Genomic DNA, 17,310 nt, shown 5'->3' with positions numbered 1-17,310 from the left:
GATCCAAAATAAACCTATGCAAAACCTTGAAACATTTCGAAAGTTGCTCTCAGTAAATCTTATCAATTTTCCAATACTATATTTAAAATTCGAATTTGAAATACCTTAAAACACAATCCGCAATTTAACCAAGTAAACAAATACATTTACTACGATCCAAACCGCAGATCTTTTATCCATATATAATACGCAAATTATAATAGACAGAAATCTTCTTAACGAAAAATGTAATAATAGCAAAAATAATAATAAAACCAAAACACAAAACAAATAATAATTGTTTTTCTTTCAGACAGCATAGAAGAATCCGTCTTTCGAAAAAATAATAAAAAACATTGTTTAAAACGTTTATATGCACTTTTCATTTATTTGATTCATAATTTTATTTTTGTTTTTTTTTTTAACCATCACTTGATTTGTTATTATTTGTATCTTTATAAGTTTCTGTTACACTTTCTGTATGTATTTTTTATAGTTGGTACATAGGGTTTTATGACCTTTTATAAATTGTTTTTTGTTTAAATCTTTGCAAGGCTATTTGGTGTGCCTTAGGTTTTTATTTTATGTGTGACATATGGGCAAAATTATTCAATATTTTTCTTTAGATATTTTTATTGCATTTCTTTCATTTTTTCATTTCTAAAATGCATACGCATTCGCATAGCGTGAAAATAAATTTTTAAAACGTATTTTTTCGATTTTAAAACAAATATTCAAGTTTTTGGATTTGGAAAATTCATGCTTGAACCCCATATACATAGCACACCAATCAGATCATAATGTACGTATTTTTATTTTGTTTTTATTTGTATACATTTAATTTTGTAAACAAGCTAGAATATATATCGAGTTTGTTCTTAAGTAGATTCATATTAAAGTTGCCTAAAATTTGTAAGTACGATAGTTAAAACTAAATGAGTTCCAAATCGTTATTTTTTATATTTTTTAATTCAAATTTTTTGCCATTCTGTTATATCGAACTGTAACTGGAAAGAGGGTTTGTAGACCTTGTTTGTGTATGTGTGTGTCTGTGTGAGAGAGAGAGTTTCATGAAGGCTATATATTTTAGTAAAGTTCTTGCTTATAATCGTGTCTAACTAATGCAGTTTAGAGTATGGTATTTGGTTTTCTTTGAAATCTCATAGATTGCGCATAATAAACAAATGTTTGTTGAGTTTTTCATGGATAACATGGATTCCGTTCTTAACTGGGGGTTTATTTTTTAACTATAAGACTTAGACTTCAACTCAACAGTTTCAACTAACAGACAAGCTTTTCAATGAAAAACATATAAAAATACATACTTTAACTGTTTTTATAAATACCACTGAAACTTTGTTTTTTTTCGTATTTTTTATATTTATGCATTTGCTTTGTTCTTTTAATAAAAATATGTATATGCAAGCAACAATTAAGCTCAAGACTGAAGTTAATCACAAGTAAAATTTTAACTTCAGTTATATTTCTTTTATTAATACTAAATATTAAGCTTTAAATTCTTATTTGTGAAATTATAAACTTAATTCATGTTCAACTTAAGATTCGCTTGTAAAGACTAATGCAAATTTATTTTAAATATGCTTTGTTTTTTTTTTTTTTTTGGTTTTGTACTCAGAAATAAATCAAATTGCTGTCCACGGTTTCAAGCAAATTACTTTTCAGTGTTGACAAATATTTGTTTTTATCTTTTCTTTTGGGGAAGCAGTTTAGTGGGGTTAGCAAACACTGCATTTTATTTAGTTTCTTGTTTCTTTTATTTGTTTCCTAACACATTTTTCGCTTCATTTACTTTATATTTTTGTTACATAATGCCATATATGTATGTAAGTATTTGAAATGTATGTCGCAAAATTATTTTCACAGTTTCTCGCAATACCGCAAACGGTAAACATTTCGCTTTTTTTGTGTAGTACAGTACCTTTGTGTGTGTGTGTGTGTGTGTTATAACCATCATTGCCAAAAAGTGTACTTAAAATATCATTTATATCATTTACTTTTTTGTTGTATTTGTAGCTCATGTGCAAAATCTATTTTTTCAAGTTTGTGTTCTAGTTGCCGGATCACTTTAGTTCACCCTATATGCATTACCCAATATACTCAGCATAAGTATTTTGCGATTGGATTTACCTGTGTTGTTTTCGACTTAATGAAAGTTACAAAAAATTTGAGGTTTTCGTTTTTACCTAAAACACGTTTGTTCATAATGTTGTTCATCATTTTTCTTTTTGTTGGACGGGTCTCTGCGGTGATGTTGTCCTTGCTTTAATGCTATTATAATTCGATTCTTATGTTTTTGAAAATTCTTTTTATTTTTGTTCCAGCTTGTGTTTTGGGTGCTCGCAAAATTCCTGTTATTTCATTTGGGGGATCATAGGCAGTGAAAGTAAGTGTTTTATATATCTTTAGGGGAATAATGCACGTGTAGGACTTTAAATTATATTTATTAGACGGATTTCCCTGACTAATATTAATAGGTAATTTAAATTCAGATGAAATCCTAGTATGCCTCCCATGAAGACTTGATGGAGTTTCATTCTAATTTACTGGTAACTTTCCAAGTGCACGGATATTTAAAGCCGAAACAGTTTTAAGTTTATTGCTGCAAAACTATCGACGAGTCACCACGCTTTTGGCTCTCTTTACCGATAATTATCTATCGCACTGTGTTACAGCTTTTATGTGTAAGATCGTGACAACGTTTCTAATTAAAGTAAGAGAAACTATAAGTAATGAAAGTAGAGCATTTCAAATATATATAATAGGGGTATTACATATAAGGAACTGAACATATATCAAACTATCTATCGACTTTCGCAGTTATCGATTTGAGGCACTATCGATAGTTTTCGCAGCGCGGAATTTGCGGGAGATTAGAGTATGTGGCTTGGCTTTTGCATGCTTGAGGCGGACATTACGTGTCAAAAACTTTTATTGAATTTAGCTAATTGCTTTTTCACTCTTATGCCAAATACATTTTGCACTTGAAGCACTTACGATCCACGTTTTGGATCCTTAGACACTTTCCTCCTTGTTGGCGCTGCTGGTGCTGCTGCTGCCGCCCCAGAAACGATCGAAACGGTCACGTGCCTTCTCCAGGACATCGACGGCAGCAGAACGGGCCGTCGAGGCAGTCGCTGTCGATGAAGAAGATGAAAGAGCCGGTTCCGGCTTGCTGCTGACATCGCAGCGTACCGCCCCGCCCGGCTGGGTGGTGGGCGTCAGTGTTTTGCCGTAGACAGCGCCAGACGAGCTGCTCGCTGTGGGGCTGCCGATCGACTTCCAGGCTGTGTGTGTGTGGATGTGAAGGCATTGGAGGGGGGGAAATAGTTGTGGAAATAGTGTTTTGTAATGTTACGCAAAGGAACTACGCATTTGATACGCTATGTGGAAATACGCATTTTGGCTTAACGATTGTATTAATTTTTTTATATATAAATATTTTTGATTTGCGATATCTTGGCTTAATACTGAGAGAGAGATAGAGAGGGGAAAGTTGTTGCATTATATTTACGCTTGGTTTTTGAGTTTGGCTTTGGCAGGTGTTGCGATTTTGGTATTTTGAAGATTGCTTAACGATGATTGGATTTTTGGATGATGGTTGTGAGTAGCGATACATACATATACATATACAGATACATATATTTAAATACGAGTTAATATATAAATATTTGTAAAAGCGATTCTTATTTTGTTGGTTTTGTTTTTTGTTGTGTTTACTTATGTCGACTTCATATTGGTTTTTGGTTGGATTTTTTTATGGAAGTTGCGTTTATTGAAGCGTGCTTAAAGGCTTACCGTCCATTTTAGCCTGTTCGGTTAGTTGTGGCGGTGCCGATTGTGGTGGCGGTGGTGGCTTTTCCACCGGTGTTGACGCTTTTATCTCGCTCTGAGGTCGGCTATAGTTTTCGCCTGAAAGACCACACAAATGTTTGCAAATTAAGCAAATTCCTAGACTATTTTCAAAGCAATTGGTTACCCTCTTTGACATTTTGTGTGACGGTAAATGTCTTGCCGGTGTCCAAGGGCACCGTCCAGTTGACTGGATCGGGAGAGCGCATTATAATCTGCTCTGGCGACTTAACCCGTGTGGGCTCCGGCGGCGATTTAACCAAGGGCTCATCGGGCACCTCGGGCACTGGCTGTGGACTGCAGCTAGAAATTGAAATAGCAGTCTCTCGACCATCTTCGGCATCGTCTGTTGGCATTTAAAAATATTTATGGAAAGTTAAAAAAGAAATATATTTGATGAACTCAATTTACATATACTTTAGTTGTGGCGCTTTATTGGTTGGTTTTTATTTTAGGCTGCTGCAGCTGTCGATATTTTTTGTTTTTGTTTTTTCTTTAAGCAAACTTTGTGATCGAGTTATATAGTAGGTTAGTAGTTGAACTTAAAATGTAAATATTTATTTTGAAAAGTAAATGTTTCTGTTTTCTTAAACATAATGTAAAAACTTAATTTTAAATTAAACTTAATTGAACTTATGGAAAATAAAACACGAATTAAGCACTAAGCTTAAAAGGCAACCAAATTTGTTAGTAAAAATTTAATTTAAATAATAAACAAATTTTTGCTTTTGATATATATAACTTCTTTTTATTTTATACAAAGCGCACAATAGGGCAAAGGTAGGACATGCCACATCCAAAAGACATTTAACACAGAAAGGCAGCAATGATTACAATAAAATATTATCAATCAAATAAACTACTTAGAGCACGCATTGAAATAAGGAGCAAAAAAGTTTTAAATTGATAAGAAATATAGTTTTTTTATGTTTCAGTTTTCGGTTTGGTTTGACAAAAGCTTGTGAGTGTGTGAACGGCAACGACAACGCGCAAATTATATCGATAGTCGACATATCGATAGTTGAACAACTCATCTTTACTTAAGTAAAAACTAAGTATATGTTTCTTAAAATCCCATTAAATACCTTTTTGCTAATGATGACTCCCTGGACTATGGGGTCAACCTAAGTTCACTTTATATAGCTTGGAAAACTTGTTTTGGGCAACTTACAAAAACAGATATAAAAATTGCTCTGTTGACAAAAATTACATATAAAATACTCAAAAATTAGTTTAAATAAATGTAAGTTGTGCCAGCACGCAAAACCCGATTATATTACCTCTTTTTATATATTTTTTTTTGGTTTTAAAATGTTTTCACTTCGCAATACACAACCTCTGCATGGCCAACTGTGTAGCATTGTTTATGTTTCGTGTTATATTGTAAAATATATATATATAAAAAAATACGAATTATCTAAAAATACTAGACAGGCTGAATACTTTACTATTAGACACATAACACTGAGTAAAACAACAAATAAATTAAACTAGTGTTTTGAAAAGTAAAGGTAGATTTAAAGTACTACAAATGATATGAGGCATAGATGGAAACGATAGTTGGGCTGACTTAGACACACGGCTGCAAAGACAACAAGTACAAACATTGATTACAACAACAACTAACACTTAAATAACACGCAACGCTTGTTGGTTTTTAGGCAACTTTGCAACAAATACAAGAATTTTTCAAATTTCTTAATACAGCCCTGTGGAATAACGGGACACAAACAGAATACCAGAACTTTGGCCAATCTCTAAAATAAATACCAATTAACTAACACAGGCACACAGTTATAATTCCACATGGCTGATAGAACAGATACAAATAACATATAGGTAAGTGTCGCCCAATTTCAATATGCCAATTCGTAAATCATAATTCTAATTTCATTACTCAACACTAATTTGTTGTACAACACAGTTTTCGACATGGTGTAAAATGCGCAATTGCTTGTAATCAAATTTAGTATTTTTTTTTTGGTTTTTTTTTTTGTTATTTTTTTTGTTTTTGTTTACAAAAGTTGCAACACAAACATTTCGCGCTCAGATGTCATTTTACAGCATTTCCATTTTATATAAGATTTTGTTTTTTTTATGGGTGTATCAAATTTATATTGCAGAGAATTTTTTTGTTTTTGATTTTCAAGTTTTGCGGACAAACTTTACTCACTTTCAGCCAATTTTCTATCCTGACCTGGTACCGTTAGCCGTTTGATGTTGATGGTGACAGGTCGGGCGGGTGCCATTGCTGTTGCTGCTTCTGTTGTTGTTGTTGTTGTTGGCGCGCCAACTTGTTCTGGCTGCTGTTGATGTTGTAACTGTTGTTGTAGCTGTTGCTGTCTCTGTTTGTTTTGCTGATGCTTCGCACTATTTGCACTAATCTCGCTACCAGCACCAACTTGACTAATGCAACTAATATTCGATCTATCTTTGTCTTTCTTACGCATTTGCAGTTGTTGCTGTTGTTGCTGTTGCAGTTGCTGTTTGGCTGCTGGCTTCTTGTTGTTGCTCTTGTTGTAGCTCTTGCATTGTGATATATGTGATTGATTAGCATGATTAGCATGGGCTGTGGCTGCTGTACGGGCTGTTGATGTTGATGTTGTTGCTGCTGCTGCTGCTGCGGTTGCTGCTGTTGGCGCTGCGGCTACTTTACCGTTAGGCGGTGGTAGGGAACTACTTTTAATGCGGGATTGGAATGTTGTGGATAGGGTAGCTATAAAAACGATTTTTTGCGTTTTTTTGTTTTGATTTGGTTTTTACGATTTTGATTTTGGCGTCGGGTTCGGTTTTTAAGTTGTCATATTTTTTTTTGTTTTTAGACCAAAACAAAAGGCACATGAAAAAACAAATTTGAATATGAATTTCTGTTTAAAATGTATTATTTAATTTTTCTTTAACGGCGAATTAAAAAAATGCAACTCAAATAAAGGCAAATAATGGTTGAAGTATTTTAAAATTAAAAAAAATGAATTAAAATACGCGTTATTATAATCTTCTTTGGTTAGTTTATGTTGAGAATTACACAAATGGGTTAGTCTACTTAAAAGAAACTACCATTCATTGTTCTTTGTTAGTTTACAGGAACATAAAGATTAGAATATTGCATTAACCTAAGATAACTTAGTAATTAACTAAAGAAAATATGCCTCCAGTTCCCAAAATTATAATATTGAACCTTATTCGTCTTTAACAATTTGCCAAATTAAATAATCAGCACAATAATGTCAACTCTGTTAATTGCTCACGTTAAGTTTTCTATATATCTTAAGGGGGAGTAAAACTGTAAATACCCTTGCAGAATATGATTCTTTTTATTCATATGTAGAGCAAAAATTTCGTTCGAACTCCGTAAAAGCTTTAGAGGAATTTGGCTAAGCCTTCAAAAAAATAGTTTTATTTGTATTAGAAATTCAAAATTAATTTCCATATGTTTTGATATGCATTAATTCTTTTTATCTAAATGTAATAATTTTATCTAAATCACATATGAACATTTGCTTCTAATATCTGCAAGGGTATTACGATATTGGCTGGCCGAAGAAGACCTCGTTTTTGTAATATGCATAACAAATATAATAAAATTAACATATTGCACACAAATATTATTTCCACAAACATCAAAGCCAACAACATCTTGTTATTATCGCCCACACTTATTGAAAATTGAGAAACAAATAATTTATATATTTACATACACACACATATATATATATATATATATATATATATATATATATATAGTTTCAATATCAATGGGTTAGATTCACAACACGCACAAATCAATGAATTTTTGCCGTTGGTCAACACTGAATATGTTAGTATTTACGGTATTAATGTGATATTATTAAAAGTTAGGTTGTATTTATTTCTGGTATTTAGTTTTGTTAGTATTTTGTTCACTCAACATGCTAAACTATAGAATGTTTATTCGAAAGACCAATCAAACGCTTCATTACAGAACAATAAATAATACTCGGAGTAAAAATCAAAGATAAGTTCTTAAAAATAAAATACGAAAAATGAACCGCAAGACCAGAGACTAAGCTAACAGTGAATTATGAATGTACCTTATTCGTATTATTTTTTGGTTTTGTTTTTTTTTTAGCTATTTTGTTTTGTATTTAGACACTTAACTATGTAAATATCCAGTATGTTTCGAAATGAACGTTACAAACTTGCGGTGTGTGATTAAATACTAAAACTATAGTTAAATTAATTGCAAATGAAACTAATCAACGAAATCTAAACAAATCTAATCTTAACTAATGATTATATATATATATATATATATATATATATATAAATATATATATATATATATATATATATATATATATATATATATATATATATATATATATATATATATATATATATATATATATATATATATATATATATATATTGATATATATATGTGCAAATAAGGAATAAATTAATTTAAAAATAAAATCAACTCAAGAAAAAACAGAAGGCAATGAACGAACGCACGCAAGTAGACTGTGCATCCGCATCGGAGTATTTTTTTTTGTTTTTTTTTATTTATAAGTTTTTGTTGTGGATGGTTCTGCGCAACGTTTGGCTACTTACATGGGCGTGGCTTACGTTCAGTTCCAGCCGATGCAGTCGGTACCTTTTTACGGTTTGTCGGCGCCTGACTCGCCGAGCGTATCTGACGCTTGGGTGACTCATTCTCAACGTGGACCGCGCCTGGACCCACAGATTGGGAGCGTGCTGAGCCACGCAAAACGAAGATGAAGAGATGTGGTTTTTGGTATTGATACGTTTTTGTTTTTGTTTTTTTTTTATGTTTTTTGATTTGTTTCGGTGACAAAAATATGAGTTTTTAATTTGGCATTGAAACAGTTTGCTTAAGTAATGAATGTGAATGTGATATATCGACTACATAATTGGTGAAGAGTTCAGTACAAGACACTACAGAGAATGTTTGATAATCCTAGCTATACAACATTATCACACATATATATTAATTTATATTTCCCAGCACATTGAAAACGCAATTTAAATTTGAATTAATGTAGTTTGCTAATATATACATGATAAATATTATAGTGATAATTATTATACAATAGTATTGGGAAATACATTTATATTTCTAACGACGCACAGTCTATCTTTTCTGAACTTTCTGTAATTTCTATTTTTTTATTTTTAGCTAATATTCTGAAGTTTTTCCTCGTAATCCTCAAAAAATACAGTAACTTTGCTGCTTACTGTATTTTATTCTGTACTATTTCCCAGTTTCAAATGGCAAAACTATTTTTATTTTATTTTTTGATTTTCAGTTTTTCTTAATCTCAAAAAATATTCATATTACCTCAACATTAAAAACTCTTTTTTTCTTGTTGATCAAATGTTTATGTATGTAAATATGTACAGACATTCTATACAAGAAACATATATTTTTATCAAAATAAACATCGCAATAAACAAACTTTAAAAGAAAAACAAAACCTGCTTTAAAAGCAAGCTACATTTAAATTAAATATTGTGCACAAATCCCATCAATCAAAACGTTTGTTTAGTGCACTTCATGAGTAGATTGAAAATTCGTTGGCAAAAAAAAAATCCAACGAGAAATCCTTTGAGTTCAAAGCAAATCAAATACTTTAAGCGTTAAAGCAAACTAGTTGGTAAACAAATAAAATATAACAAAAGAATTTGTTAACTGGCGTATACTTATTATGTGGGCGTGTACGATTGAGACCTGTACCATTTCGTGAATACTTAAAAGTGCTTTGTGTTAACTATGTATTAAATTTGTTTGCTTAGAAGTAAATATTCTATTAAAGTGTATTATGGTGTAGACCTTTTGCTACAGTCGGAGTTATTGCTAGAGTACAACATAATTTAAGCTGGCAACTACTTACTTTTGAGGACCTTCTTGGGGCTGCCCTTTTGAGGGCTGCCCTTCTGCGGCGAGCCGTGACGTGAGAGAGTAGTTTTCTTGGGACTGCCACGTTGAGACTCTGACTCACGTTTGGTCATAGCTGGCATCAGCTTCTCCCGCGTGGGCGAAGGCAGCAAGGCTCCTTCCTCAACATCTGCTAAAATAAATGTGAAATGGAATTAGTGAACCGCAGCTAAAAGGTCAAAGTATATTTCAAAAGGTGGCGAGAATAGTGACATAGAAGTACTTTGAGCATATTTTAAGCATTAGTTAACATACTAAAGATTGTCTTCAAATATAAGGAATATTTTTGAGAGGTGTTCTAAAGTAGTTTCTTAAGTAATACTCATAGCATTTTAAACAATCTCGAAAATATTTAAGTCAATTATTTTCATTAGCTTACCCGGACCCGTAGTGCGCTCCAAGTGATGGCGTATATTGTTAAAACGTGCTGGCAGTGCTGAAATTTCATCCTTATTATCAATCAAATAGGCTTGGCCAGGAACTCGTGGCTTTTGTGGCTGTGTCGGCTTTTGCAATGGCGTTGACTTTTTATTATTCTCCTGATCCTTCTCCTCCTTGGTGATAGGTCTACAAAACTTTGTTAGATACCCATTTCAAATGAAATCTTATTTAAACTTACCTGTGCACAGTGGATGCTAAGGACAGTGCTGATAGTGAGCTGCGTTTGGAAACCTGATCCCAGAGATCGCGTTGCTTCTTATACAGCTCGGGATCGATCTCTATGCCCCAGCCGCGACACTGCACAGTCATAGAATTCTTAGATCAACATTCAAGTAAGTATCTGTCTGTGGTACTCACCTTATATTCGCCGGCCTTCTTACGCAGCTCGACCATATCCTTGAACCACAAATCCAAATTCGCTTTCGAATCCGGCGGTGCACTGCCATTCATGACCACCAACTGGCCCTGTTTGCTGTCCTCTTTGACAGCTGCAGGGGCATCGGCAAAGCCAAAGTTCTCCCTTTTCGTAATGAAGTGATTTAGACGCTCCTGATCAATTGTTTGCGAAAACGGGCGCGTTGCAATCTTGCGCTCCACAAAATTCACTTGTCTGTGTGTGGAAAACACATTGGCAATCAGAAAATATGATAGAAAATAATAATAATATTCAGATGAATGTTAGTGGCAAGTGCGACACGTTTTGCAGCTGGGTTATTTGTTGCTTGGATGGATATATGTGGGTGGGTCTATGATGTCTGGCCTTGGATGTTACATATTTGGTTGATGGCATCACTGGTATGGTACAAGCTCATGAGCATATGAGAGATATTGATACTGATATAGAGAGATTGAAATATGAAATCTTATTAAATTGTTATCATACTTCTCGTGTGTTTTTCTATCATCCGTATCGCTAACCAAAGGCTCCAGCTCATGCAGTTTAGCTGAAAGCACACAGATAAAAGATTTCAACAACTCTGTACCATCTAAAACAAAAGGCAATTCAATTGTTTTTTTTTTTTTTTTGTTTTCGTCATTTACATAGAGATAAAAATAAACATGTACGAGTTTTAATTAGCTTCAAGTGTTAACTAAAGGACATAGGTATTCTTGAAGGAAATCAAAAAATTAAATTTTCGATAAATATTTGCAAAAGTGTGGCTAAAAAATAGAAGGAAAAAAACATTTTAACTGAGATTTGGGTGAGTCTTTGTACAGCAAATCAAATGAGCCGCAAATAGGCGCTGGGTTCGTGGTGGTTCGGTGGGTTGTGAGTGTTTTTTAGTAGTGGTTAGTCGTGATTCTGGCTAAACTAGCACAAAATTCGGAGTTCTCATCAAATAAAAAAAAAATAATACTAAAATTTTTAGCATTTTGTTTAAACAAACATAAGAAAATTAAATGTTGTACAATTTGCTGGCATGTTTCGAAGCGTGTTTGCTTTGTATGGGGGCCTGGGGGTCACTTTTTGGAATATAGAACGAAATTCGAACCAATTTTGTTTAATATACATACAAAAATATAAACATTTCGAGTTTAATGCAGCGCAGTGTATATATATTATGTTTAAATATTTTATAATTTATATTTATAAAAACTTTTTTTTTGTTTTTTAAGCACTACGGCCAATCGATTTTCAGGCTGCACTAAAAAGCTCTTCAAGCTCATGGTATAAAGGCAAGACTTAAAAGCTTTGCAATGGAAGCCACTTGATCATTATTGCAAATGATATACATATATATATATATATGTAAGTTTATATATATTTATAAGGTGTCTATATATTATGTAAAATTGTTGTATTGTTGTTATGAGTATACGATTCGATTTTGGCTTACGTTTTTGCATTGTCTTACCTAGCCGCTTGGCTTTTACTGTAAATTTTTGTTATGTAAAATGTGTTTGTATTTTCTTTTGATTAAAATTGAAATTTTGATATACATAGATGAAATAAAAATAAAATATATATAAGTCTTTTAATATAATTCAATATATTTATATTAAAACTCTGTCTATATTCAATTTTTTATTTCTATTTTTGCTTTTCTATTTGCATGAACAGCACAGGAGAACATTTAAAATTTAAAACAAAAATTGATTAAACTAAAATAAAAAAATATATTAAAAACTGTTAAAATCTTCGCCCAGAAACACCTGCTAGGCCTTTCATCCTTTAAGCTAGCTGCTAAACTCGTATTACACCTCTTGAAATGTACGATTAATGTTGATATGCTGATATAATGAATTTGATGAATAATGCATAATGCTAATTCCATTTTGTCGTTTCTCGCATGCAACTCAACTGAAGCCAACAGAACTCCTACGCTTTATAGAAACTAAAAATTAAATGAATAAATAAAAAGTATATAAAACACACAACCTGCGACAGCATGCTCCGACTATACTTAGCTATCATTATCGTAAAATTGCATTGATACGTGCGGCACATGTACGGTCCCGTTTTTTATAGTGTATTTTTAGTAAGCCAACGCAATTCGGGTTTTATTTTCACAAAATTAAGTATCGATCAATGGAATTTTACGGCTTTGCATCAACAGAAATGAATATGTCAGGTATTTTACCATGTAGTTGATGTGTTTTATTTTGTATTTATTTTTTTTTTATTTAGAACTTATAAAAATGAATTTAGTTCAACACTTACGTCAGCTTTACTTTTGTTTTTTTTTTTTTTTTTTGCTATAAAGATATTCTTGTGTGAGTGTTTGTTTATTTTTATTTTGGAAAGGAATTTAGCATAATTTCGTTCTATATAAAAATAGATTTTGAGACTTCCAAAGAGAGAGAGAAAGAGTAAACATTGCTAACTGCTTGAAAACATATAATTAGTAATCTTAAAAGCGTTAAACAAAATTTTGCCTTAAAAATGTTAAAAAAAGATTCATGTGTACCTAAAAACAATTTGAGACTAAAATTAATAAAATATTTGTATTTAATAAAAGGTTAATTCAAGGGTGACTTAAGCTTAAGAGTATGAATTATGTATATGTATATATATATATACATATATATATTTATACATATATACGATATACAACTAGTAATTGTTTTTTTTTTTTGTTTGGATGAAAAGCAAAAATGTTCGACGACGTATACATAAAAAACTTGAAAATCGTTTGAAATTTGTTATCAAAATTGTTTGCAAATTTTTAGCATTTTTCTTTTTTTATTTTTGGCAGTGTTGCAAAGATTAATGTTTGAGCTACATGTAATTTACCAACACTAGTCAACGCATCAAAATATTAGACATGAAATAATTGTAAATAGTTTTTTTGTTGTCAATTTGAGGGCATTTGAGAAAAGGTTTATATTTCGTTTTGATCTTTAAAAATAAAGAAATGAATAGACATATATGTAGAACTCTTTAAATACTGCGCGCTCAGTAATTACATTTTAGTAAAAGTTAGTTGAAATTTAGTTTGATATCAATAATCTTTAGTTGTTGAAAATTAGTAATAATCAAATCAAATGGAAAAATTCTGTTTTAGTACGCTCGATTGGTTAATTTGTTGTTGTTTTTAGTAAGTAGATACATATACGAGATATTGAAAGAAACTATGCGCTAATAGGATATATATATAAATATGTATTTTGTAGTATAAGTATGTAAATGCTTAGCGACGACATATTGCTGTCGCACCTTCTTTCTGATTTGTTGTACGTTTTTTATGCACCGTTGGCATGCCGTTGGCACCTATCGTTTGATATTGATGTGTGTGTTGTGGCTGTTGACCCGATCGGATCGCCCCCAATGATATAGACTTTCTTGGATAATCGCCGGCCGCGGCTCGGGCCGCCGTCGTCGAATCTTTGCCCTTAATGCGTCGGTCATTGGGCCAAACGAATTGCAGGCGATACTCAGTGCTCAATTTTGTGATGGTCTTTTTCAATAGGCCATTTGACTCACCCGCCTGCGAAAGAGAAGAGCAGAATCACAAGAGACGAGAAGACCAAACAAACAAATGAGGAAGACAAACGAGAGGGAGAAAGAGAAAGAAAGAGAGAGAGAAAGCAATTGCATTGACGCATTGAGTGTTCAATTCAATTAAATTATTAGCATTAGCATTAGTATTAGTATTAGAATTAGTATTAGTATTAATCGGTTTCGTTTTATTTTAATCAAAGAACGATCACAGCACAGTTAACATTGGGAAAAATACATAGAAGAGAGCGTGTTAGTTGGAACAAGAGAGAAGAGAGGAAGAGAAAGAGAAAAATACACAAAGTACAAGTATAATTTGTAAATTTTGATATTAAGTACTAATTGTTTTGAACTTCAATAATTAGACTTAAGCTAAAAATAATGTATATGATATTTGCTAAATATGCAAATATATCATTTAAACAATATAAAAAATTATTTGGCTTTTTCACTAATATATAAAAATAAATGTAAATTAAAACTTTGAATATTCAAAAATATTTAAGAATATTATTTTAATTTGCATTAGCATTAATTATCTTAAATAATCTTGAAATAACTCAAAACAACCCTTAAAATTTAGTTTTTCAACACCCCAAATATTTAAATAAATAAAATAATAATAATAATAATAATAATAAGCAAAATTCTTGGAAAATTCATGACAATTGTGAATCGAGATAAAACAGTAAACAAAATATTTTATGTGCTCATAAGGATATGCAGTAAGACCTCCATGCACAACAAATCAGAGAACTACGAAACCTTTATCAAGGATATATGGAAGTAGTTATATAGCGGAAAACAGAAATCGATAAACAGCAGTAAAGGCAACTTATGCAAATGTTGAAGAGTTTTGCAGATTAAAAATTTATATTCAGGTCGAGTATATGGGTGTCTGTCTTTCTGTCTGGTTGACTAACTGGCGCTCTGGCAGCCAACTCAATGGCACACACACACAAAGATTTGTTACTACATAAATTTCCTATAGCTGCAATGGCGAGACAGAAACAAGTTACAAATGTAACGACATGTGTTACATACATACACACACACACTCATAGAACTTGCACATAATAGAGAATATGTGAAGGCTCAGTAGGAAATAGGCAAGAGGTGGCTGAGTAAATCACGATAGACAGCGACAGTGAAAAAATACTAATAGAAATTGTTGCGCGTCGCTTGGCGCTCAATTCCAATGGCTGGTCCATTGGACCAGTGAATCGCACCCTATCTCAGATCGGTATTGGCGACAGTTCCTTTTCATGCACATCTATTTTCTTTCTATTCTATCTTGTGGCGCCATAACATGGCATAAAATCATGCTGGTTAGCAATTTTGTCGGCTGACAACTATGCGGACGTGTCGCAATTGAGATAGGGCGTTGCCACTGCAGCTTATCGCAGCTCATATATGTATATAACTTACACATATGGATGTGTGTATAGAAATACTCATAAACCAAAGAGAAAATATGCATAAGAATACTTAAAGAAGAGTACTTTAGTAAAGATAGTAGCTGAAAGGAATTTAAGAGTGAAAGAGAGAACTTAAAAATGATTATAGCAGTAAGATTTCTTTGATTTCCAATGATAATAGATGGAATAAAATGGTTTTATCTTGAGTAAACAATATTTTTATTAAACCATTTTTGCAAAAATCTAGCTGAATTACGAATTATCCGTCAATCTATTCTATAATATTTTCATATGGTTTTAATTTTTCTAACAGCCTTAAAGCTTTTCTGATACTTTAATATGCTTCCAGACATCATAGTTAAATTTACTATTTTAAATAGATGGAAAAATCTGTTTGAATCTGATGCGAGTTTTCTTGAACTCACGTAGTTTGCACTTGAGATTTTGATAAGATTTCATTTATATAACTAAAAAAAATAAGTTAATTTTTGTAACTTTCTCTACCTTGCAATCAACCAGAAAACTTTTATGTCTTGAAATATTCAAAGCTTTTTTAAATTACAAATAATATTTGCTTCATAATCGTGGCTATTCCCAGCTGTAGTCATTGGAATCAAAACCCTGAATGGCAGGAAACATGCACATAACACAAGTCAAAAACAGGCACACATATGAATAGTTAGAAATACTGATATGTATATACACGTATATAAGGTATAAAATATTGATGGGGCATTAGCTAAAGCATCTAACTGACAATTGTGTACCTGTTTAGTTGTAGCTCCATCGATCTCCGTTGCAATGGGATAGGCGCGGCCATTGGGCACAACTGGTGGACCTTCCGATTTGCTGCGGCGCGAAGGTGTGCCACGCTCCTCCGACTGCAAATATATGTAGAGAGAAGCAGGCAGGAAAAGAGAAAGACAGAGAGACACACACAAGTTAATTAGTAGCTCATTAATATTACGCATACGACATGCTGACGCACATGATCAGGTAGCGCAACAGAAGCAAAGCCTGGCGCCCAAGTAAAACTTAATTAATAATGTATTGTCAGGGTGTGTAATAAAAACACACACGTACATACATAATCAAATAAATATATATGTATATAGAGCTGCCCTTGTGTGCAACATGTGCGCATTTTTAATTAGCATTGGCAGAGCGACCAACCGCACAACCACCAAGCCACATTCGGGCCTTTTTATGTGGCATTAGAAACCACTGAGTATGGCTTTTGGCCACATACACATTCATACACATACAAATGCATATATATGCACGTATTTCTGCATAAACGAATTAACCCCAATGTCAAACTAAGCAAAAAGTCAACCTGCGCGTATATAGTATTTTTAAATAGACCCTTTATCAAATGCGCATTATGCATTAACAAAAAGAAAACTGGTGTGTGTCCACTAGGCATAACTGAGTATGAGATACCCTACAATTTAGAAACCAGATATAAACAAAGATAGATTTGTTCATGAAATGCTTTAAATAACTGAAGCGATAATCGATATTTATTATTATTATTGAGTATGCAAAAACGGAGTGTGTTATCGATTAATCAAATAGAAGAATAATAGAGCCAACTGTATCTTTAAGTGGAATAAATTTGGCATTAGACTCTGCTAACTTTATCTAATAATCAGTTTTAATCGATTATGTAAGATTAATCTTTAATATTCCAATGGGAGCACTTATAGACCAAAGCTACATTA

At 32.3% G+C, this 17,310-nt stretch overlaps 1 protein-coding gene across 10 annotated transcripts in view; it reads right to left on the bottom strand.

Moving 5' to 3' along the window:
- Nucleotides 1–1,795: 1,795 nt before the first annotated feature.
- The window catches only part of LOC111602795 (serine/arginine repetitive matrix protein 1), a 36,533-nt gene continuing 21,018 nt past the window's right edge, over nucleotides 1,796–17,310 (bottom strand). For 4 of the 10 annotated variants that reach the window (XM_023320069.2, XM_023320070.2, XM_023320072.2 and 1 more), the window contains exons 5-15: nucleotides 16,354–16,467; nucleotides 13,887–14,157; nucleotides 11,112–11,172; nucleotides 10,586–10,838; nucleotides 10,407–10,525; nucleotides 10,167–10,354; nucleotides 9,744–9,917; nucleotides 8,443–8,586; nucleotides 6,023–6,565; nucleotides 3,977–4,195; nucleotides 3,208–3,909 (exon numbers count right to left, since the gene is read on the bottom strand). In XM_023320069.2, coding sequence (XP_023175837.2) covers nucleotides 3,770–3,909; nucleotides 3,977–4,195; nucleotides 6,023–6,565; nucleotides 8,443–8,586; nucleotides 9,744–9,917; nucleotides 10,167–10,354; nucleotides 10,407–10,525; nucleotides 10,586–10,838; nucleotides 11,112–11,172; nucleotides 13,887–14,157; nucleotides 16,354–16,467 — 2,226 coding nt within the window. In that variant the 3' untranslated portion in view covers nucleotides 3,208–3,769. Of the gene's footprint in view, nucleotides 3,910–3,976; nucleotides 4,196–6,022; nucleotides 6,566–8,442; nucleotides 8,587–9,743; nucleotides 9,921–10,166; nucleotides 10,355–10,406; nucleotides 10,526–10,585; nucleotides 10,839–11,111; nucleotides 11,173–13,886; nucleotides 14,158–16,353; nucleotides 16,468–17,310 lie in introns of all 10 variants that reach the window. The other 6 variants (XM_023320074.2, XM_023320073.2, XM_023320075.2 and 3 more) reach the window with 5 other exon arrangements.

The sequence above is a fragment of the Drosophila hydei genome, unplaced genomic scaffold (assembly GCF_003285905.1).
Source record: "Drosophila hydei strain 15085-1641.00,03,60 unplaced genomic scaffold, DhydRS2 tig00000063-arrow-pilon, whole genome shotgun sequence".
In the NCBI taxonomy this organism is placed as follows: domain Eukaryota; kingdom Metazoa; phylum Arthropoda; class Insecta; order Diptera; family Drosophilidae; genus Drosophila; species Drosophila hydei.
The sequence above is the reverse complement of the archived record's forward strand: the minus strand, read 5'-3'. Positions and strand labels throughout refer to the sequence as shown.